This window comes from Triplophysa dalaica, chromosome 8 (genome assembly GCF_015846415.1).
Source record: "Triplophysa dalaica isolate WHDGS20190420 chromosome 8, ASM1584641v1, whole genome shotgun sequence".
Lineage (NCBI taxonomy): Eukaryota > Metazoa > Chordata > Actinopteri > Cypriniformes > Nemacheilidae > Triplophysa > Triplophysa dalaica.
In genome coordinates this window covers 23,082,679-23,105,426 of record NC_079549.1, presented here as the reverse complement: position 1 = coordinate 23,105,426, position 22,748 = coordinate 23,082,679, and the positions used below count along the sequence as shown (strand labels likewise).

Below are 22,748 nucleotides of genomic sequence, written 5' to 3'. Positions count from 1 at the left end.
ATCAGATTTAGCAGATAAAGTCGTGGACTTTAAAAAGGAGAATTCAGAGACATTGACACTGACAGAATACATGCATTGGTGCAAGATCACCCCCTAGTGTACAACAACAGTGGACGTCAATGTATTTCACAGATTTATTTTCACTGACCTGAAGCTCAGTGTTCACAGATCATGATGTCTTTTTCTATTTAAAACTTTGTGCAAAGCTTATGAAAACCAGGAATTGATATAATTGAATAGAAATGATTAATGTAAAAACAGTTTTATCAAAATTGTGCTAATTCTACACATATAATAATTTTAGCACCCATTTATAGTTCTTTCGTAATATTTCAATAGATATCGTAATATCGCCACAATGATTTGTTTTGACCACGGTTATCTAGACGTAAAAATCTGATATCGTGACAGCCCTACTCCAAAAAGAAATAAATGTTTTCCCATGTTAAAAAAAATTTGGTTTGGAATTTTTGTGAACAATTACCTAAAGCTTAATATTTCATAGACCAAGGTCAGCTTTTTCATGGAGCTCTACTCATTGTCCAGGTTGGAGTCCCAAATGACGTCAGACATCCAGAGCATCCTTCAGCTATTACAGAGACAGACGTGTTTAGGACCTCCGGCCTACAGCAGCCTCACGGACTACAAGAGACCAGCAATCAGAGTACAGCCTGTAGCTTCTGAACCCACCTGCCAATCACCCTCCACGACCTCACAGGTACAACACAGCATTTATTACACACGGTATAGCCATCCCATAAAAACATAAACAACCAGAGGTAGTGAAGCAGCCTTAAAGGAGTAGTTCACTGTAAAATTAAAATATCATGATAATTCACATTCACATAATGTCATATTGTCCGTGTGTTTATTTCTCCTGTCAAAACAACTTTTGAGGAAAGCTGTCCTGGGATCTTATCCATAAAATGCACTTCAATGGGGGCTGTTTGTTAAGGTCCAAATTTCAGTTTCATCGCAGCTTCAAACGGCTCTACACAACATCAGCTGATAATTAAGGGTGTTGTCTAGCAAAACGATTCATTTTCCAAGACAACTAAAACATAAGCACGGCTTGCACTGCCTCCACGACCTCCGTATGACGCAATCATGTTGGAAAGGTCACGCGTGACGTAGATTTCAAAAGATTTAAACATCCCTGATATGCACACAAACGGACCATTTTAAACAATAATCTTGCACAAAGTCATGTGACGTGTCATTCAACATCCAAGAACTTTTGAACAGTCTTTTTTCTCCACACTCGTAAACACAAGGTCGGAACTTCCGCGTGACCTTTCCAACGTGATTAAGTAGTATGTGAAGTCATGGACACGCTACACTGAGGCAGTACAGACGCGTATTTTGCGTTTAAAAAGTAAATAACTTTTGAGTTTTCTTGAAGAATGACTACACGTTTCTCTAGACAACACTATTATTCATCGGCTGGTGTCGTGTCGAGACTTTTGAAGCTGCGATGAAACTGAAATTCGGACCTTAACCAACAGCCCGGTATATGGATAGGAACCCTGGAAAGCTTTACTCAAAAGCCTCAATTTGAAGAAATAAACACACAAACAACTTGTATGACATGTGAGTGAATTATTGTGAAGTTTTAATTTTATAGTTAACTATTCCTCTAATTTATATAATCCTGTATGGCGCTGCATAGAGCGTCTTTACTAAATACTGTAGTACATCAAGTTGACAAAACTGATGAAGTAAAAACATTGCTTTTACGTTTTTAACGTAATTTGTCTTTTACAGAACACTGATTTTTTGAGCATGACAAACGCCCATTTCGATTCCAAAGACTCTCCATCTGATCTGTCTCTCATGGACTCAAATCCACAGCAGAGCTATGGGACACTACAGCCATCACGGGACTCCGCTCCCACATACAGTTTAATAAACAGTCAGACGCTTCCGCTCACGCATTCCAAATCTCAGCTTCTAGTTCAGCAATCTTCCCCTCCAGACACGCTGCTGAACAGTGTAGCAACAGGAACTGTGGATCTTCACAGACCTCTGTCTGATCCAGGACTACTAAAAGAACAGCACTGACTGCAGAAGGAAAACTGAGGACAACAAACGGCACTTCCTGAGAAAACCTCTGCATTTCCTGGAAGTTCAACAGAGAGAACATTTTAAAACATGCATTGGTCCAATGCAACTTATGATTCCCCACCGGCACTCGTCTAGGCCTTGACATTAGCTTCCTCTGTGATGTCACTTCCTTCTAAATTGTGCTCCTCGATGCCACTAAGGAGAATCCGATCTCACCATGGACCAAACTTCCATTTTCAGGAAGTTTTTAAAGACAAGAAAGATCGAAATTTCTGGACAGGATTCGGTGTACTTCCACTTCCTTGGTGTAAGAATCAGGATATAACTGATGGCTTATACTGTTTAAACCATACAGCATCTGGCGGGCCGTTACATATTTCAGATATTTCATTTGAAATGGTTTATTTTAATCAAAGTGAACGTTCTGAACTTAAAAATGCATTATTGTGAGAACTGTTGGTAACTGATGTGCCCCCTTTTGCTTTAATCTCAGTAGCATTCAAACAAAACCCGATGATCCACATTATCCAGCATGATTTGTGTTTAAATTTAAACCCAAAGTGGTCTCAGACTTATATTGTAGCAAATTATTCATATGCAAATGTCATGCTAAAGTAAAGTTTCTGCCAATGGAAACAAGTAACTGCCATGTACATACATTACTCACTTGTTACAGTTTTTCTTGCCCAGGTTAAGGATGCATGGTTGAAAGTTTGACTAGTTGCATGTTTACTGCAACATATTGGGAAGCAGGTCTAGCGTTGGCATGCTCTAGGGCTAATAACTAAAAATGCACTGTTCTCTTATAATTGACTGTTTATTTGCACCAGTTCATGCTAGCATGAACCAAACTTTGCACGCCATACAATATTACACAGATTCATTTCTTCGAAAACCATTAGCATACGGAACAAATCAGCACCCCCCCTCAAAGGAATATGAGCTTAAAAATATATAAAAATTCTAAAATTAGCCAATCATAAACACTCGCAATGTTATGAGAAAACTGTGAAGAGAATTACACAAAATAACAGTGTTTCCCTGAGCGTGCACAATTTAATTTCCACAACAAACTGTCATGGATGGGCTCTGTTTGCAAGGTACATTGTAGTCTCACATGTAGCTCTGTATACTGTATGCATATTTATAAATAGGATATGTATAGGATATGTACATTCATAAGCTATTGATCAACTGTGATCAGCTATGATAATGTTCATTTGAACTAAATTTAATGTCTTTAAAGTACAGAGGAAACAAAACTCACTGTTTTCCAAATATGTAGTTCACAGAGGTTTCTATCTCAAACCATACTAGCAATAACGGTCAAACACTGGATCTACACACTCATAAATTTATTGTATTGTATTAACTGTCCTCTAAAGGGTTGATTTGTTTATTTACTTTGCAAAGATAAATATTAAATGCTGACGTCATAAAGTTTGTTACCTTTACATAAAGGGAGAGATTTTTGTGTCTATTTTGCTTCTCCGTGACTTTAATTTATACTTTAAACTAATATTATTAGTTTAAATAGTATGTACAACATATATATCCAGTAATGAAATGGCAGATTTTTTATGTGCAATAAACTCTTTGGAAACCCTGTACATTGTATCAGTTGAAACAGGTGTTTTTATTTATTTTTTATTTTTATATGTCACTGTACAACACTGTATTTTGGAGCAAATAATTATTTGTTTTATTGACCAAATTGCACAGTCTCTGTTCTTAAGAACTAAGGCACTGCACCCAAATGCAAATAATCTCACATACATTTTAATCATGTCTATCTATAATTGATCTCTGTATAAAGGGAGAATTTCTGCACTTTATTAATAATAAAGACTCAATAACACAACATAATATGATAAACGTTATCTTAAACGTTGCATGTGTGTCTGCCGCGTGTGTGTGGATTCATTGCATGTATGTTTGTCTTTTTATTTATTTATTTATTTTTTTTTGTTTGTTTGTAAGCCGCGTGTGTGTGGCCTCATAACCTAGGCAGGGATATTTCCTTTTATTTGAACATCTTTAAAACATAAAAAATACTGCAAACTTTTGCATGTAAACTCCAAACAAATACAAATATTAATGTTTTGTATCCAAGTGATTTACTTGGGCTTACACTTTTTTTTAAGTTTGCACTGTATCGTTTTTACACCACAATGTCTGCAGGTGTATAAAATTTGTCTGTTCAAAGTTTTATTATCATATATTTCATGCATTCACTGTAGACGATTACTTTTGACTAACTGTATAAACAAGTACATAAATAAAAAGAATGCACATCAGTTTTGTATTGCTATTTCTGCTGCTCATTTAACTAATTAATTTATATTTAAAAAAAAAAATATTATATGATAATTATATAATATTAGTGTTTATATATAGTTGACCCCACAGCCGCCCTTGATACGGTAGATCACAATATTCTCCTGTCCTGCCTTAACCACTGAGTTGGCATTATAGACACCGCCCTTGATTGGTTTTGATCCGATCTTAAATTAAGGACTTTCTCTGTGTCTATAAGTCTTTCACCTCTGCTACCGTTTCTGTAAATTTTGGAGTGCCTCAAGGCTCTATTTTGGCACCATTACTTTTCAACCTTTATATGCTTCCCCTTGGACGTATAAAAGAGAAACAAAATATTTATTTTCATTTTTATGCCGATGACTCCCAGCTATATCTTCTCCTTAAATCTAAAACATGACCATATGACTCCGGTCTTAACTTCTCCTCACCGGCTCCCTGTATATTTTAGAATTAATTTTAAAATCCTTTTAATTGTTTTTAAACCTTTAAAGGCTCCCTATAGTCGCTCGCATCAAATTCAAGACTCTGCTCCTGGCCTACAAGACCACCACTGGTTCGGCACCGCCTTATCTTCACTTGCTAATGCAGACATACTGTATGTACCCGCCAGATCCCTACGCTCTCCAAACGAACGACGTCTTGTGGTGCCATCCCAAAAAGGTAAAAAATCTCTCTCACGTACCTTCTCCGGATCGGTTCTACCTATGTGGAATGATCTGCAGCTTCTGTAGCCATCTTTAAGAAACGTCTGAAATCACATATCTTCCGTCAACACCTGACTGATAAGTTCTTACATCTATTTTTTCTCTACTCTTTATAAAAATTAAATAAAAAAAACAATTCTAACTTAGCTCTGTGTACTGTGTTGGGTTATAGGAGACCAGTCTTCTTTTTTTGATTGCACTTATGCTTTTTGTTGTCCTTATGCGATCCCAATTGGTTCCATTGCTCCCCCCCCCCCCGGTACGTCGCTTTGGATAAAAGCGTCTGCTAAATGACTAAATGTAAATGTAAAGGGATAGGCGCCTCCCCATATAGCCATTCTTATCCGATTAAACGCAGCACCTAGGCCTCCTAGGTCTTCAAATCAAGCTCTACGTGTCCTACGGTCTCATCTAAAATCTAAAGGTTATGAAGTAGTTGCTCCTCATCATTGAAACCAGCTCCCCCTTGATATTAAATCTGCTCCTTCTGTTTTTAATTTAAAGCTCAAATCACTTTTACTCACTGGCTTTCCAAGCCTAATTTTTTCCTCATTATTGTGATTTATATTTATTTTTAGATAGTTTGTGTAATTTTGTGGTCTCCGTACAGCACTTTGGTCAGCGAAGGCTGAATTAATTTTATTAATAAACTTGCTTCCTATATATACTGTATGCAGTGCCCTCCGCATATATTGGCACCGTTGGTAAATATGAACAATTAAAAACAATATCACTGTTTCTCCTTTGATCTTTTATACAAACAAATATACAAAATTGCGACATTTCATTAAGGTAAAACAATTTGAAGTGGTTGGAATATCACTATATAACCATAACTTCAAAGGAAATATAGAAGGGATGACGTGTGGAAACCGAGCGGAGAAACGAAACCGAAAGTAAATCGTAAGTCCTCATTTCCCGGCACGGATTCTATCGCGGTGTCTTGTGGACGATATATCGGTGAGTGCCGACGGATCCAAAAGTTAGCGGACATTGATCTATTGTTCCGATCGAACAACATGAGCTGCGATCAAGACGCCGCGACGCGTCACGCTCTAGACAGTTTCCGCGACAGACTGAAGCGTCTTATCGAGGTCCAGCCGCTCTTAGACCAGTTACATTTCCTCGAAGAAGAGCAGAAGGACCGAATCAAGGCCTCGTTGACTCAGAATGGCAACATGCGCGCGGTTTCCACTCTTATCGATGAAATCATTAAAATACGTGACGATATAGGCTGGTCGAGGGAACTGATCGCTGCTCTGGAGACTGTCGGCTGCAAACACGCCGCACATTATGTGGAGAATAATCCGCCGAACACGACGGAAGAGTTGGAGAATGACAGCTGCATTCGGCTCATTGATCTGATGCGTCTGTCACTGGTCAACATGAAAACTCGTGATGTATCCACGCACTGCTTCTCACTGGAACTGTTAACACAGGAGGATGTGGAAAATGTCAGTATATAAATGCATAAAGAGATGATCTTATTGTATACATTGCTGAAAAGAAAAACACAGGGATGGATTTTAATGGTTATAATGGGCATTGCATTGGTTTTTAACAGAAACTTTAAAGGGTCTCTACTGGTAATGTTACTGGGATGTTATCTGACGGATGAGAATCAATGGATAAATTGACACACTACATAAAAAGTTATTTTGTAATGGTTTTAATGGTTTACAGCTGATTTATATATTTTAAATATATATGTATGTGATTTATAAAATATATTATTGAGGGTGAATGAATGATGACGGATTTTTTATTTTTAGATACTCACCCAGAATTACATTGTTTATGTAATAATGATAACGATCAGCAGAGGGCGCAATAGACCAGAAAGAGATGCAATGAGGGTTCATTGGGACTTTCTTCTGATCATTTTCATTTTCCTTTCACAATGTCTTAATATACTGGATACATCATAATACAAAGATGGAAACCATGTTAAGTGGTTTCAAAACATTGACATTTAAAAGGTGCTGCATAACAGGATTGACTCAAACCTGTACACCAGGGTTCCTCAAATCTTACCCTGGAGGGCCGGAGCACTGCTGAGTTTAGCTCCAGACCTGATCAAACACCTGAGCAAGTATCACTAGAAAATCACAGGTATGCAAGTTTGATCAGGGTTGGAGATAAACTCTGCAGTGCTCCGGCCCTCCAGGGTAAGATTTGAGCAACCCTGCTGTACACGATGTGCCTCTCACTGAATGTCTCTCAATAATGTCAAACACTAACTGTGCATTCATTATTTCTAGATTTCGGCTGCCATTGAAAATCAAGGCAACACCTCTGGCGCTCGCTTGCTCCTCACGAGGGTGATCAAAAACGAAACTGGCTGGTTTTCCAAATTCCTGAAGGCCCTAGAGGACACGGGACACCCCGGCCTAGCGCGTGAGCTGCGGGGAGAGCCATATAATGAAGTCGGTGAGAATCACTCGGAAACAAATACCATCAAAACCTCTCGTACATTCCACAAGAAGTTTCAAGGGACAGATAAATTACTGGCGTTTCCTCGTTAACCCGTCACAGCTTCTCCTAAAAGAAACAGGAGCTTGAAACCGGAAACCAGAGGTCAAATGCCCCAAAGCACTGCAGACTAAACATTTCTAGCCGGCTTAACCCAATGTTCATTTTTTGTGTATACTTTTGGTCCAAATAAGCTCTTATAAAAGTTATAGTTTTGAAATTGTGCCAATAAGCAAAGTTAGCTGTTTAACAGGAAACACTTCAAGTAACAGAAGATGTTTCGACTAGAAAACTAAATATTTCTATTCTTTTCATTTACTGGTGCATTTTTATAGTAGTTCATCCCTTTACTACTACTTATAATTTTATCATTATTAGTTAATACTTTTAAAGAAACTACGATAAATCAATATCTATGAACAACATTACAAATACATTATAAAACTCTTAGTAATTTCGCTAAATGAATGCTTTAAATCCCATGATCTTTAAGCACACAGGGCACATTGGTTTAATAAAATAAAAAACGTTTTGTCCTTTTTTTCATTATAATAACAGCAGCAATAACGGGCAATAAAATACTGATATGAATTCTATTTATCGTGATCAAAAACAAGTATTTCATCTCACACTGTTTGTGCTACAGAATTAAATGATACCTCAAATTAATGATTTATGAAAAATCAGACCGATCTGCGCTTAATGGACAAACAAGAAAGATCATGTTAGGGAAATCTTGTAAGACTTCTAATGAAAGTTTTATTTAGATCTTAGTTAGAACAGATTAGAAACCGCAAGCCATGCATGTGCAAACAATTGGAACACCTCAGCTATCCCTTAGCAACTCCCTAGCAACCATATACAATATCTGTGTATTTGTTATCTGTGTATTGATTATCTGTGTGCTGTGCAGAAGACATGTTGGTTGACAACTTTGAGCTGCTATCAATGGAGAAGAATGAACAGCCATGTGCATCTGCACAGAAGGAAATGGACAAGGACTTCCGTGGCTCTCTGCCCTTCCTCCCCCCCGCTCTCTCTACTAATAGCTCACTTCTGTCAGATGATATGGACAGCAGTGCGGACAGTAGTGGTCTGGGTACATCAGCTCTTTCCTCCGCGGATAATGAAGGTAGAATCTGAAACATTCTCTTTCATTGATTTAACAAAACTGTAACACTCACAACTATATGCTTATATCACAACCAAACCATTTGTCGAACACTTACTGTATGTACAAGATCAAAGTCTGGAGAGATACATTAAACACATATGATCCAAAAATCTCGAATCATAATTGTTAAATTTAAAACACAAAAAGGAACAGTTCATCCAAAAGAGATTGCTTTCTTTGATGTTCAGAACCCCAAAAAGGGCGAGTAGAGTTTACCACCTCAAGCATTAAGACACAAAAGCAATAACCCCACACAACAGGGTGTTTCAAATGTCTTGAAGGCATAAGAACAGGTTTGGTTAAATAAAATAACATATTTCGTATAACAATTTACACTGTCACACAGGTATCCAAATAAAGCATCGTTGGTTATAAATGCACTCTCTAAGAATCATTCTTACACCATCCACTTCCACTGCAACCAAAAAGTACCAAAACTAAAAAAAATAGCATTTTGGTTCAGAAGATCACAGAAAGCTATAAAGTAAATAATCACAAATTGATAATTTTGGGAAAACATTATACCTTAAATAACAAGTTCTTTCTTTGACTTCGTCTATCCGGATATGTTCTCTTTCAGATGTCGATATGTATGAAGAGGGTGAACAGATGGAGGAGGAAGATCTCTCAGAGGACGATGAACAATCAGGTACAAACATGTGGTTCTCATTTGAGTCACAGGTCGGACTACAGATGTAATGTATGTGCAAGATCTAGGCTAAAAATTACAATTAAATTCCTGATTGTGAAGTTAATTTATTTACCAACAGGATGTAGAATTGTTTTTACAGGAATATAAAATTATAGACATTAGAATAATAAAAAAATATATTTAAAATACCACTGTATACCAAATACATTTTATTTATCCTTTATTTATTTAATAATAATACATTATATATATACATATATATGCATTAAATATAATACATACATTACACACATTATTTAAGAGTACATTTAATTTAATAATACATATATAGAGAATATATTTCATTATTTTTAAAGATTAACATTCATTTCGTGCATCATCATGATACAGGAATCGTTTACAGTTTTGGGGAACTAACTAGTTTTGACTCCTGCTGCCCATTTTGTTCTGCTGTAGGCTTGTGTTAAAGTCCCCGTGAACCAGAAATTGCAATCATTTTTAGTTCCGCATTCTAATGCATTTCCAAGTGTCCAATTTCGAATGAGAAAAAAAAGTGAGCATGACTTGATTCTTTTTTTACTGCTTTTTGATTGGATGTATAAAAGCGCAGTTGCATTTCGAAATTGAAGTGGCAGCAGACTGATAGTTGAAGGGGAGGAGTTAACGGATGCTCCACCCAAGCCGTCTAATTTACGTCATTTGAGATGGATCGTAACTAGAGGGTGGAAGTGCATTTTTCAGATTTTAACTGAAGATTATGGGGGCGCATGAATTTTAAAAAGAAAATTGTCCTTTTTAATTTCACTGGGACTTTAAACATATTTTAGCTGTTATTCTCTCCGTTCCTCTTTCTGTAATTGCAATTCAACATCCTTTCGGGCATAGCACGTTTAAGTCATAGTTCAACTCATAACTGAAACAAATCCTAAATTCTGAATCTCGAAAAATCATTGAAAAGCCAATGTTCAGAAAGTGTGAAGACGGTTGAAATTCGTCCAAAACTTCAATAAAACTCAAATCGCACGACACAACACTATATCGATATTATTCAAACTAACTCACTTTAAAATACAGTACAAACTGCACACATGTTAAATTATTGGTCAGATCAGCCTTTAACAGAACAGATGATGTTCTCTCTCTCTCTCTCTCTCTCTCTCTGTCCTTTGACCCCTCGGCTTCATTGTGGTTCATTGCTTTTGTGCTTGCATAAGACGTGTAATGACTCTTATTCAGCCTTGGGAAATGTTTCCGTGAACTACAGGAAATTATGTTTAAAGAGTTATAATTATAAAGATTATAGAAACCGCACAAACTTCAACCATCCTCCCTAAAGGGAGTGTTCTCAAATCATACTCGCTTGAAGGGAATATTTCAGCTCAAAATGCAGGAATGACAAGTTTTCCAGACCGAAACCTGCTGCTAGTGTGCAGTTTCATCGGAACGCATACTGAAGTCATATGGTCTGCAGGAGAAGCGGCAGAAATCTGTTCCAGTAAAAATGCATACGTGTCTTACAAAAATGTCCCACAATGCATCGTGCTCCAGAGAAGAGGTTTGGGGTTGTAACGTAATTGCACAAAGGGGTTTGTGGGGATAAGCGGTTTCCTAAACATCTTTCCATTCACAAAATATTTTAGCCATCTTTTTATTTGCAGAAGTGCTTTCATACGTGTGTTGCCAAGGGCTGGGAATTATTGCTAAATATCTACAATTGCTATTGTCTAATAAACAGCGTTGCTGAATAAATAATGAACCCGTAAAAAAGGATTAAAATATTATTAAAAAAGCATAAGAACAACTTTCATGATGTTAGTTAATTTTAAATAAACAATAAAGTGTTTACAAATATTGTAAAAATCACCCATTCCTGTAACCTTAAACCCTTATTTTTTTTATTATTGTACATTTTTTACGAAAAACATCATTGTTAAATTATATTTAAAATTTCTGTAATCCTTCAAGGATGTTGTTTAAATTATTCAAATTCTCTTGTTCTGCCAAAAATGCCATTTAATTTAATCATTGACCGTACGCTCATAAAACAGCTCATCTTGTTCTTAGACTTTTCTAGGAACTTCAAATTCCCAGATTTATAAACACAAGAACGAACAGTAATTTTAAACTCTTGGAAGTAATTTAAACTCTTGATACACGACCCAGATTAGCGTTACATTGGCGTGATGAAAAGAAGTACAACTAACCAACATCTACACATGAAACTTCAGCGACAGAACTACCACAGCAGTAAAATCCACCTGGATTGAGTTAAAACACGAGATGTTTAGTGAATGTGAACAGCAGATCTCATGAATCTCCAGAATGACCCTTAACTGCATCAGCTTTGAGAAAACATTCCATGTGTTCTGAGACCGTTGACACAAGACGCTCCACCTGATTGCAAACAGATGCTATTTAGATTAAAGTCACACTCGGGAAGGACGAGACACATTTAAAATCTCCATTGTTTCACCGAGACAGCAATTAGACTTGCAGAGGTCTCCTGCTTTCCATATTGTAACAAGACGTCAATAATTTTATATCTCCTTTGCTGCTTTGAGAGATCTCAAATGTTTCTAACTGTGGTCAGATTTGCCAAAAAATTCAAGTTCTCTTCTAAGCAACACAGATTCCCATTGGGGAACATCTGATTTGTCGCTTATGTTTTAGACTAAACCGTCTTATTCAACTTTGCAGTAAAACCGCAAAACTTCTCAATTTGATGAGGTTTTTGCCAAAAGTTTTTTTAGGGTAGTTGTAGACAGATACAAAATATTTAACCCAGATTAAATCAGACAGAGTTCCATTTAGTATCTGGCTTTCGGTAAATAAGACCGTTCCCAAATGAGGCGATTTTAACTAAAATTTACAGTGTCGGAGGGGCCAAAATCGCAGAAATTCTTACAGGGTGAATTTCTTCTTACTGCCAAAAATGTAGACTTTTTTTGCAGAGTTCCTGTAGCTCAGTTGGTAGAGCATTGTGTTGGCAGCACGTAGATTGTGGGTTCCATTCCCATGGAAAACAAACCAATAAAATGTGTAAACCTTAAAGGCGGGGTTAGTATTTTATCAAAAACGGACCAGTCGGAAACATGCTTGAAGCCAATCAGCTGTGGGGGCGTGTCCACTCATGTTGATAGAGGGAAGAAAGCAAGCTGGCATAAGAAAGAATTTAGAAAGAGAGGCACGTTTGAGGGCGGAGCAATGCAGGAAGGGGCGTGTTCAACGGTTTTCAGAAATCGATTAGTCCGCCTTTAAATGTCGTTTTTAAAAAAAGTGTCAAAAAATGCATGAATATTTAACGTACATTTAAAATCAACTTATAAATTGATGAGTTATGGTTGTTTCTGCACAAAAATATCACCTCTCAGAAAAATACAATTGGCACACGGACAGCTTTTATAGGATTCAAAAGAGTCTATGAGCAAAAGAAAACTTGCTAAGAGTAAATCCGCAGGCTGAAAGCAATAAAACATGTTATTCTAACCACAGTAAGGGATAAAGAAAACATAACTCTGACTGCCACAGTAGACAACCCCCACCGATCAGACGCTACCTCCTAGATGCACTTCTATGTATGTATGTATGTAACTCAACCGTTTTTTTTCTGTTTCTCCTCCACCCGTCTCTCTCTCTCTCTCTTAGAGAGCAGTAAGGAAATTGTGCTGCGTGACTATCAGATGGAGGTGGCCAGACTAGCCCTAGAGGGAAAAAACATTATCGTCTGCCTCCCAACAGGAAGCGGTAAAACCAGAGTTGCTGTGTACATCACAAGAGAACATTTGGAGAGTCGGAGGCGGATGGAAGAACTTGGAAAAGTTGTCGTTCTGGTCAACAAGGTGCCATCAGACTCATATGAATCACATCATAGTGTGTTTTTAAGGAGCACAACATTCATTGGTTTACATTTAGTTGTAAAAAAAAAGGTCAGATGAAAATTAATATAGGTCGCGTTTAACATATGCATTAAGCAAGGTGAGAGCTAAAATACATAATATTTTAATATTTACATTAAATTATAATTTTAGTGATGATAATAAGAAAAAATATTTTAATTCCACGATGCAATATTGTTTATTAGTCCAAGTATAGAAGGGCCGTAAACTCATTTCTAAAAATATAAAAAATTTCCAGAAGCAGAAGTGGTTTTGTGGGTATGGAGTTGAAACTGAAGGACTTTGTTCTGCTGAATCACTGTTGAGTTTCAGCAGAAATCCCACATCAGTAAAACACGGTTGAAAATACATGGTGCACTTTACCAGCGACAGATTTCCTTTAAACAGTAGATTTCCTTCAGAGGAAAAGACCACGTTTAAAGTGACATTTATGACAAGTGAAATTTAGGCCCGGTTTCACAGACAAGGCTTAAGGCTAGTCCCAGCCTAAAATTAATGTTTGACCTGTCTTAACTGAATATAACATGGCCAGAAATATCTTAAAATAAATCAGTGCCATTTCTTTGTCTCAAGATGCACACCAGTAATGTATTTTTCTAAGGCATTTTTGTAAAAGTGGCATAAATATCTCAATTCAACTAAGGCTTAGTCCTGGCTTAAGCTAAACCTTACTGAAACCGGCCATTAAAGTATTTCTACACACTGTTTTCAAAACACAACGATGAAAAAGATTAACAGAGATGCTGACAGGGTGAAATTCAGAATCGTAAAGGACAAGATATTTTTATATTCATTATTTTCTAAGAAAGTTTAATAACATCCAAATATGTCTCGGCCAACTTTTCTTGTCTAGTTAAATTTGTGTTATATATCCTTTTTGTTTGAAATCTTTTCAGGTGCCGCTGGTTGAGCAGCACTACAAGGCTGAGTTTGGGAAGTTTCTAAAGCACAAATACTGTGTAAAACCGGTCAGCGGAGCATCACAGCTCAAAATCTCCTTCCCACAAATTGTGGAGCAAAATGACATAATCATTTGCACGGCACAGATTCTGGAAAACTCTTTAGCCAAAGGCAAGAACGGCGACGAGGACGGAATCAAACTATCACGTAAGTTACATTTTCCATTGACCGATTTAGGAGATTTACACCGTTTCTAGCGTAGTTCAATCGGTTTCACCTTCCACTAGGAATGGAAACGAGACCAAAGCTTTTCCTCAGAGGTTTCAAGTGACAGCTTTCTTCCCCGTCAGTCTTCGGCGGCAGGTTCGTCTCACGACTCTCATGTGAGTCCGTCTGGCATCGCTCACCGCAAGGTGGAATTCCCCCCCGTGGCATATGCTGTTTGTTGATTTTTTCCCGTTTGGCTCTTACAACCTTTCTTATTTTGGTCTACGGGCCGCACGTCAGAGAGGTTCTCTGGCTGATCCAATTCTGCAGAGATTTGCTGTCAATGTCTCAGAGTGTCAGTTCCACAGCATATCCAGCGCGGCCCAAGGGGCCAAACAGGCAGCACCTTTACTGTCTGGTTTGTAAAATGGGCCCAATCACCCACCGCCTTTGTCAGGTCTGTGAAATGCAGACTTCCACCTTTTTTCAAAGGCCCCTGGGAATGTCAGAGGGCAGCGTGGTAAAAATACCGTAAACTGAGCCAAAGGGAGTGGACTGAAGGTGTCAAGCCAGATTGGGTTTCGTGTGGCTTTGTCGATTAGAAACACATGCTGGTAAAATGACCAAGCATTCTTGTTCTTGCTCTCATCCTCCCTTTCTTTCTCATGTAAGACCTTTAACTATTCATTATATAACTCGTATATATTTCAAGCGTAAAGCGCTGTTACGGTCATAAAATTTGGGCTGACGGGATAGTGACACAGATATCATTGTGGAACAATGTGTGTACTGAACAGAATTGAACTTTTATGCCTGCAGAATTTAGCCTGATGGTTATTGATGAATGCCATCACACGCAGAAAGGCGGCGTATATAACCACATCATGATTCGCTACCTAACACAAAAACATCGGAACCCGCAGCTGGCCAAACAGCAGAAAAGTCAAGTCCCCATCCCTCAGATTCTGGGCCTGACCGCCTCACCTGGAGTGGGAGGAGCCAAGACCCAGCAAAAAGCAGAGGAACACATTCTACAGGTACGACATTATAAACCCATTAAAGATCTACAGACAATCATATTTCAGTATTCACATCATCTTAATTTATTTTTCAACAGTACAATGTATTCTGTATATTTCATAATTTCCTGCTCTTTCTTTTGTCTCTCCTGTCGTTACAAACATGTACAGAACCGGTAAAAAGTTTGTAAACACTTACTCGTTCTTTATTAAGATTTTTCGGAAGAATAATAAACTTATCAAACTCTGGAGTAGGACAGTTGTAGCCGGGAATTATGTTGTGACTAAAAGCATTTAAAATCAAACAACCCTTTTACTAAACGGTTAGTCACCCCGTGACTAACCGTTTGATATGTTGATAATAGATATGTTGGGACAATTATAGTTTTGTCTACACAAGTAATTTCGGACATTAAGCATACTGTATAACTTTAGATTTAAAAAATACGATTATAAGAAGAAACATTTCAGTCAAATGTTTCCAAACTTTAAACCGGTGCTGTATATACTATAAGGCTGCTTTGCAACAATGCAAAATTGTGAAAAGCGCTCTTAAATCAATTTGAATTGAATCGTAACTTATACATATGGCAACATCTGGCAACAATACTGGCCCGCAGAAAAAGGATGCACTATATTTTCTAAAGGGGATTTAACATGATCTCAAAATACTGTAGCGTGTACACTTTTGTCACTGCCAAAAACACACATGAAACTGCTTATGTGCACAGAAAAACTCAGTGGAAAAAAGTTATTTTCTCAAAATCTACACTTTCCAAACCATTTCTCTTCCTTGTGTTTCACACACACCTTTCTTTCCTACATTTCAAAATTTTCTCTTCACTGCAAGCTGTTTCCAATGTTCCACGCTGCCCCGGCGCCCGAGGCCCCGTAAACCACTGCATTTCTCACATGCTTTTCTGTCCAGAGTGAAAATCATTCAGAGCTTTACTGAGCCTCTGCTTTACCACTATTGTGCTTGTTTCTCTTCTCAGGGTACCAACGTGTATCCCCATAGCAAAGAGCGTAATGTTTTACTGGTCATTTCAAAGCTCAACCGTTATTTATTTGAAGCATTGTATTCATGATTTTGTGTCTCATTATTACAGATATGCGCAAATTTGGATGCCTTCACAATAAAAACAATGACTTCGGATGAAGGGGCCAAAAACCCTTACAAAAAGATTGCAATAGCAGAAGAGAGGAAAGAGGTATACGTCTCTTAAAACTTCAGAAATAAATCAGAGCAGGTGAAGTCTCTGATATCTGGACCATTCGCAGCATCAAACGCTTGTTTGTGCGGTCCAGCTGAGCCAACACAGGCTGAACCAATCGTCTTTAAGTGGGGCGGGGCTAGCTGTTTGTCCAAAAATGGAAGACGGGGCTTGAAAAAAACATCATAAGTTGGATGACAATAGTGGCACAGAAATGACACCTCACCTGCAAAGCTAGTCCCTGACACCACTTTTATCACCTTTTCTATTAAAACGTAAAAATCTAGATATGCTTATAATTTTGTGGGATATCATGTTAGTAAATGTTCTATGTCTGTGGCGTGTTAAAGGACCCGTTTGGAGATGTGATTAAAAAGATCATGGATGAAATCCACACGCACGCTGAGCTGAAGGCTCCCTGCGAGCCTGGTACACAGAACTATGAACAGTGGGCGGTACAGAAAGAGCAGAACGGTAAGACAGCGCAACTGCTTTTAAAAACACAACCACAAGATCTTAGATACATGCGGGTTTATTTATGCTCCGTGCATGGAAATTTAAAAGTAATGTTTATTTGAAACGAATCCAAAAGCCAGAAAAATGAAACTAGTAAACCACATGAAGTAGCAATGAAGTCCTATCTACAGACCAGGGGCCTCATTTAAAAAACGTAAAGTGTGCGTATGAAAAAATCCACGGCAACGTTCATATTTATAAAAACACTCTTTGAGGTGGAAAAGTCAGAGGACGGGACGGGGACAGGTGCTTGTTCATATATCAATAAAAGGCGGAGATCTGAAACTGTTAGCTGTGCACAATTTCACGATCGTTTGGGTTATAAAGACTTATCATCTGATAGAGGGGCCTACACTCGTTTTCTGTGCGTACCTTCGTTCTATGAATCACACGTATGCACTTTGAGAAAGGATCGTAAAATCAAATTTAGTAGTTTATTCGCAACATTCTATAATTGAGTCCGCTGGATATTGGTCAATAATATTTTTACACCGCTCCTGCTACACCAAACTGCAATCTATATTTTCGCCAACTGATGACTTTGTAGTTTTAAACAACACATTATTCCATCACCATGTAACCACCTTACCGAAAAATATTTTTTCATAGAATTTGATCTAGTCACGCACTTATGCAATAATTTACAATGATAACAGGTTTGCTTTACTGTTTTTGAAAGAAGACTGCTTTTTTCCTGCGATTCCTAATGGTGCGCAGTGAACGCTCTGACGCAGTCAACTCCAACACATTTCTGAGCACAACAACTATTTCTTCATATGCATTTCAAATATAATTCAGTTTATAATTTCAGACGTGCAAAAGCCCAGAATAATTACTTTAAAGATAATTATATACAAGTAGAGTGTTCACCCCAAAGTAGATAATAGATCATATGTGCATCTAATGAACATGTCTCTGTTTTATCAGCTGCTAAAGAAGAGAATCAGAAAGTTCGAGTGTGTGCTGAACATCTCCGTCAATACAATGAGGCTCTTCATCAGAGCAACACCATACGCATGTCAGATGCTTTCTCCTTCCTCGACAAATACCACACTGAAGAGCTCAAGACAAAATCCAGCCCTGATGATGACAACAAAATCACAATTACGGACACGGAGCGATTCCTCTTCACTTTGTTTAAAGGTATGCATGGTTACAACAACAAAAAGCTAGTAGACGTTGTGCAAAATCTAGTTACACACACCGTTTAATAAACTTAGCATGTAGATTATCAAACGAACAATTCACTCCGAATGAAAATAAGTAAATGGTGTCAAAACTGTTCCTTTAAAATCAGGCCAAACTACTCATTTAAGCTTTCATTTAGTCTCCGTTTCTGTGCCTTATTCCCCTTCCACCCAACAGACAAAAAAGCAAAGCTCCAGGACCTGATGGGGAAGCCGCAGTATGAAAATAATAGCCTTGCAGCGCTGAAAGCACAGGTCCTGAAGGAATTCAGCTCCAGAGAGAAGGCGAGAGGCATCATATTCACAAGGACCCGCCTCAGCGCCATCGCGCTCTGCCAGTGGATTCAAGAAAACCCCAAGTTTGATGAAATCGGAGTCAGAGTGAGTCATCTGATTGGAGGAGGAGATCAAAGTCTGGTGAAGCCCATGACCGCTGTAAGTACCGTCTACAACTCAGTCACACATTGCTCTGTTTATGCGTTCATTTAAAGTTTTAATTGATCATTTAAATGACATTGTTTGTGGCACAATGAGTTACCTCTGTTGGTTACAGTTTTCAGAAGCAAAAAATTAAGCAAAAATTAAGCACTTGAAAATGCATTACCATTATCATTTTTTGTTGTTTGTTTGTTTGTCTTTTGAATAGTTGGAATGCTCATCCTGGCACTTAGTAACTATTTTACAAGGTGACTATTTGTATAAATTATTATTTGGCTTTCGCGCCTGTGAGTGTTTGGTTTATGGGTGGGACTTTATTTACATTTTGTTTATCATACGAATTTATACAAATACTGAGATCAGGCTGGGCTTTAACGGCATCGAAAAATAGAAAACAACTTTACTGAAGACAACATCTATGACTCTATTAGTAGCCTCATGTTAAAAACACGAAAGGAATAACAATAATAACAATAATAAATTTTGCTTTATTCTAATAACCGTATGATTGTTTTTTTGGATCGGCGCCGGTCCTGTGGACCATGTGCCGACATGTTGTGCAAGCTCCTGTCCCGGCTCGTGGTCCTTTCTTGGCTCCTGTTCCCCTCTCTCTAGTCCCATAATTTCCTGTCTCACCTACAACACTGTCCTTTCAACAAAAAAGATATAAAGGCCACAAATAAATCTAGTTTTTGTTTTTACACTGTATTGCCAGAGCGTGAAACAATCGCAAATTCTCGTTATATTTACCAGCATTAAAAGACTGAAAATAACTTTTTCAAACACACGTCAGTGATTGTATTTCAGTACTCTCAATGTTCGTTTCAGTTTTGTAGCTTTACTATTAAAACCGAGAGATTATAATGATTGCCATTATGCCACAAATGATGTTGATAGTGTGCTTGCTTGCCTCTTTCGTTGTTGTGCTACACACGTTTTGATACTGTCTACAGGCGGAGCAGAAGGATGTGTTGAACAAGTTTCACGAAGGCGAGATAAACCTGCTGATCGCCACCACTGTAGCAGAAGAAGGGCTGGACATCGCCGACTGCAATTTTGTCATACGCTACGGCCTCGTGACCAATGAGATCGCCATGATACAGGTGTGCTTTTGCATTACCGGCCGTCTCTCAGGACGCTAGAAATGATGTCAGCACACATTATTATCAGCCTGATCACTATACGGATCTATCAGCAGATGTGATGAGTGACTCACTTTTGAGGTCTCTGTGATGAACGTTCCTCTTCTCCGCAGGCCAGAGGTCGAGGGAGAGCTGAGGACAGCAGTTACACGCTGGTGGCAGAGTCAGGATCTGGGGTGGCAGAGAGAGAGAGCGTCAATGAGTACAGAGAGAAAATGATGAGCAAAGCCATCGCCAAAGTGTGCAAGATGAATCGAGCCGACTACGAGAAGAAAGTGAGATTGTACTTCAAATTCACATAATTTACAGACTACAAATAGTACGGCAACGTACAAATCTGTCAAAAACAAACACAGTTGACCCTTATATCAATTTCGATATAAGAATTCAGAGCCCCTTTAAAGAGATTGGACCAATATTAATGCTTATCAAATAGGAAATAATATAAACCCTATGTATAATAGATTGTATAAATATTATCAAAGTAATGCTTTAACACGTAGAGAACCAAACTCTTGTTTCCCCACATTATGCTCAAGTGTGGGGTGATGTAATATTATGCATTCATTGTGATCGCGTTTTTAATAAAAGAAGAACGTTTCGTGCAGATCAAAGAGTTTCAGTACCAAGCCATAATAGGAGAGAAGGTCAATAAGAAAAAAAAACAGCAGAAGGGCATGATGAACGAACCGCCATGTAAAATCAGTCTGAGCTGCAGACATTGCCACCAGTTTGTCTGTTCCGGAGAAGATATTGAGGTCATCGAAAACATGCACCATGTCAACGTCACCAATCAGTTCAGGTAAACCGAAATGAAAACACCTCCACTGGGACACTGGGACCTGATGATGATAATGGGGATACTGGTGACACATCTGTGGTTGACTTTACAGTAAGCTGTACGTATTACGCGAGAACACCTCCCTGCAGGAGAGACTGCTGGATTATGAGACTAACGGCGTCATCGCGTGTAAAAATTGTGGAAAGGTGTGTATCGTCTTTCTATCTTCTTTGAAGTAATTATTTTCACATTTTTGAACGATTCATTTATTCAGAGACCGAACGGTTTTGTTAATAACATCAGTATTCATATCAAATGCTTTGTCTTAATTCCACACAGCCATGGGGTTCGATGATGCTCTATAAAAGCATCGAGTGCCCCTGTCTCCATATCAAGAACTTCGTGGTCACATACGATACTAAAAAGAAAACGTATGATAATTGGAAGAAGCTACCCATACGCTTCTCTGCGTTTGACTACACACAGCACGCGGAACTCTTTTCGGAGGGCTCGGGAGACGAGGACAGTGATGCCGACTAGACGGATGTTTAAAGGGGTCATATGGCGCATATACGTGTCTTTCTGTGTCTTTGGTGTTTTATATGCCCATGCATGTATTAGACATGTAAAATTGGCAAATTAAAGTGTTGGAACAAAAGATGGATTCTATCTAAAAGCAAATGCTCATCCAGACCTGTCTGAAACGCCTTGTGTTACCACACCCCCACAAATCCTCGTCAGTTCGTGGTCTGATTTGACTAAGACTTCCCAAACTTATCTACAAGTAAGGTGGGCGTACCATCGGTACAATTGCTTGGGAACATGATGTTCCAAATATGGTAAGAGACGTTTCATTTCCGTCACACGCTTGCAGTATTTGACCAATCACTACGCACTGGTTAACTGGCCAATCATAGCTTTTTTTTTAAACTGCACTTTTCAGAGACACGGGGCAAAGAGGAAATACAAACATGCACAGTAAAATACAGCTTTTTTAACCATAAATCATGTATACACATTGCATTACATCTAAAAACAAACGATAATATTCGTTTTAGCCATGTCATATGAACCTTTTAAACTCATCTCTGATATAATGAAATCATGTCTAATGTGTAGTTACAACAACAATGTCTGTTATGCTGCATGCAGATTTGTAGCACTTTTATGTTCATATGGTTATATCTGAATTCAGATTCTTTATTTTTATTTCTGTTAATTTACTGAGATTTAAGTTCAGTTTAGGATTTACAGTGGTGGGTCTTGTATTTATGCTCTTCAAAGTTAATAAATAATAATGGCACTTGATGTACTGTACGTTTCTCTCTCACATGTGTAATGTTTGATGATAATGATGACTCTTGCATTTATGAAAAAAAACGACCATCAGGGACAGCGAGGCATACTCTCACACACCTGTTCAGGTGTTCTCATGAGGTCCTGGCGGCCTGAGCGAACATCGGCAACATGACAACAGCTGTCATAAAACCTTATTATGCATGACTTCAGGCCAAAAGCTGAACAGGTTTTGCCAGCGTCACAGCATTTCTTTAACACATCCTGCCAGTCAGGACACACCCGCTAGTTCTTTACTGGGAACCTTTTTGCGTAATACAGAAGTCATCAGAACTATATAAAACTATATATAGACGAATATTTGGAGAACTTTGAAGACCTTAAGATCTTTTAAGTAGCTCTGCAAACTCTCATCCGGCTTCATGAGTAGTATCCCGAGGTGCTCTGCAGACAGTACTAAATTAAATGTTGTATATAAGATATAATAAACATACATGTTCTTAACTGTACATATACAGCGGGGTCAAAAATTCTCTGAAGACTGAACCCTAGGATCAATTTAATCTGCGCGTCTTTGCCTGACACAGAATAAAAAAGAATAACATATATGTATAATCTAGAAAAGCAAATCAAAATTAGATGCAGACATATTACTGTTTGAAATGTGCAATGCGTTCTTACATGGATGAATAAAGGGAAATCGGGAGTCTTCCCAAATTCACTCCCTGGACTACTGCCAACCCCAAAGGGATCTTCTCAAATCTAAA

The 22,748-nt window shown here is 38.1% G+C and overlaps 2 protein-coding genes across 4 annotated transcripts in view; both read left to right on the top strand.

Annotated features, from left to right (window-relative positions):
- Positions 1-4,361, top strand: part of LOC130427167 (potassium voltage-gated channel subfamily H member 7-like) — a 56,016-nt gene extending 51,655 nt beyond the window's left edge. For all 3 annotated transcript variants that reach the window (XM_056754291.1, XM_056754289.1, XM_056754288.1), the window contains 2 exons: positions 547-718; positions 1,765-4,361. In XM_056754291.1, coding sequence (XP_056610269.1) covers positions 547-718; positions 1,765-2,061 — 469 coding nt within the window. In that variant the 3' untranslated portion in view covers positions 2,062-4,361. The remainder of the gene's footprint in view (positions 1-546; positions 719-1,764) is intronic.
- A 1,625-nt stretch (positions 4,362-5,986) lies between these two features.
- ifih1 (interferon induced with helicase C domain 1) lies at positions 5,987-21,993 on the top strand. Its single transcript, XM_056754292.1, has 16 exons — positions 5,987-6,541; positions 7,349-7,517; positions 8,473-8,691; positions 9,314-9,382; positions 13,031-13,224; positions 14,178-14,388; positions 15,208-15,425; positions 16,517-16,618; positions 16,972-17,095; positions 18,065-18,280; positions 18,503-18,759; positions 19,716-19,865; positions 20,018-20,179; positions 20,513-20,706; positions 20,798-20,891; positions 21,025-21,993. Exons 1-16 carry the CDS (start codon positions 6,107-6,109, stop codon positions 21,223-21,225), a joined length of 3,015 nt encoding a protein of 1,004 aa, XP_056610270.1. The 5' UTR covers positions 5,987-6,106; the 3' UTR covers positions 21,226-21,993.
- Positions 21,994-22,748: the final 755 nt, after the last annotated feature.

Excerpts from the sequence above, each read along its gene's own strand:
- ifih1 (XM_056754292.1), top strand. The coding sequence starts at position 6,107 with ATGAGCTGCGATCAAGACGCCGCGACGCGTCACGCTCTAGACAGTTTC. Across the intron at positions 14,389-15,207 it reads GGACGGAATCAAACTATCAC|AATTTAGCCTGATGGTTATT; the intron begins GTAAGTTACATT and ends TTATGCCTGCAG. Across the intron at positions 20,707-20,797 it reads AACGTCACCAATCAGTTCAG|TAAGCTGTACGTATTACGCG; the intron begins GTAAACCGAAAT and ends TTGACTTTACAG.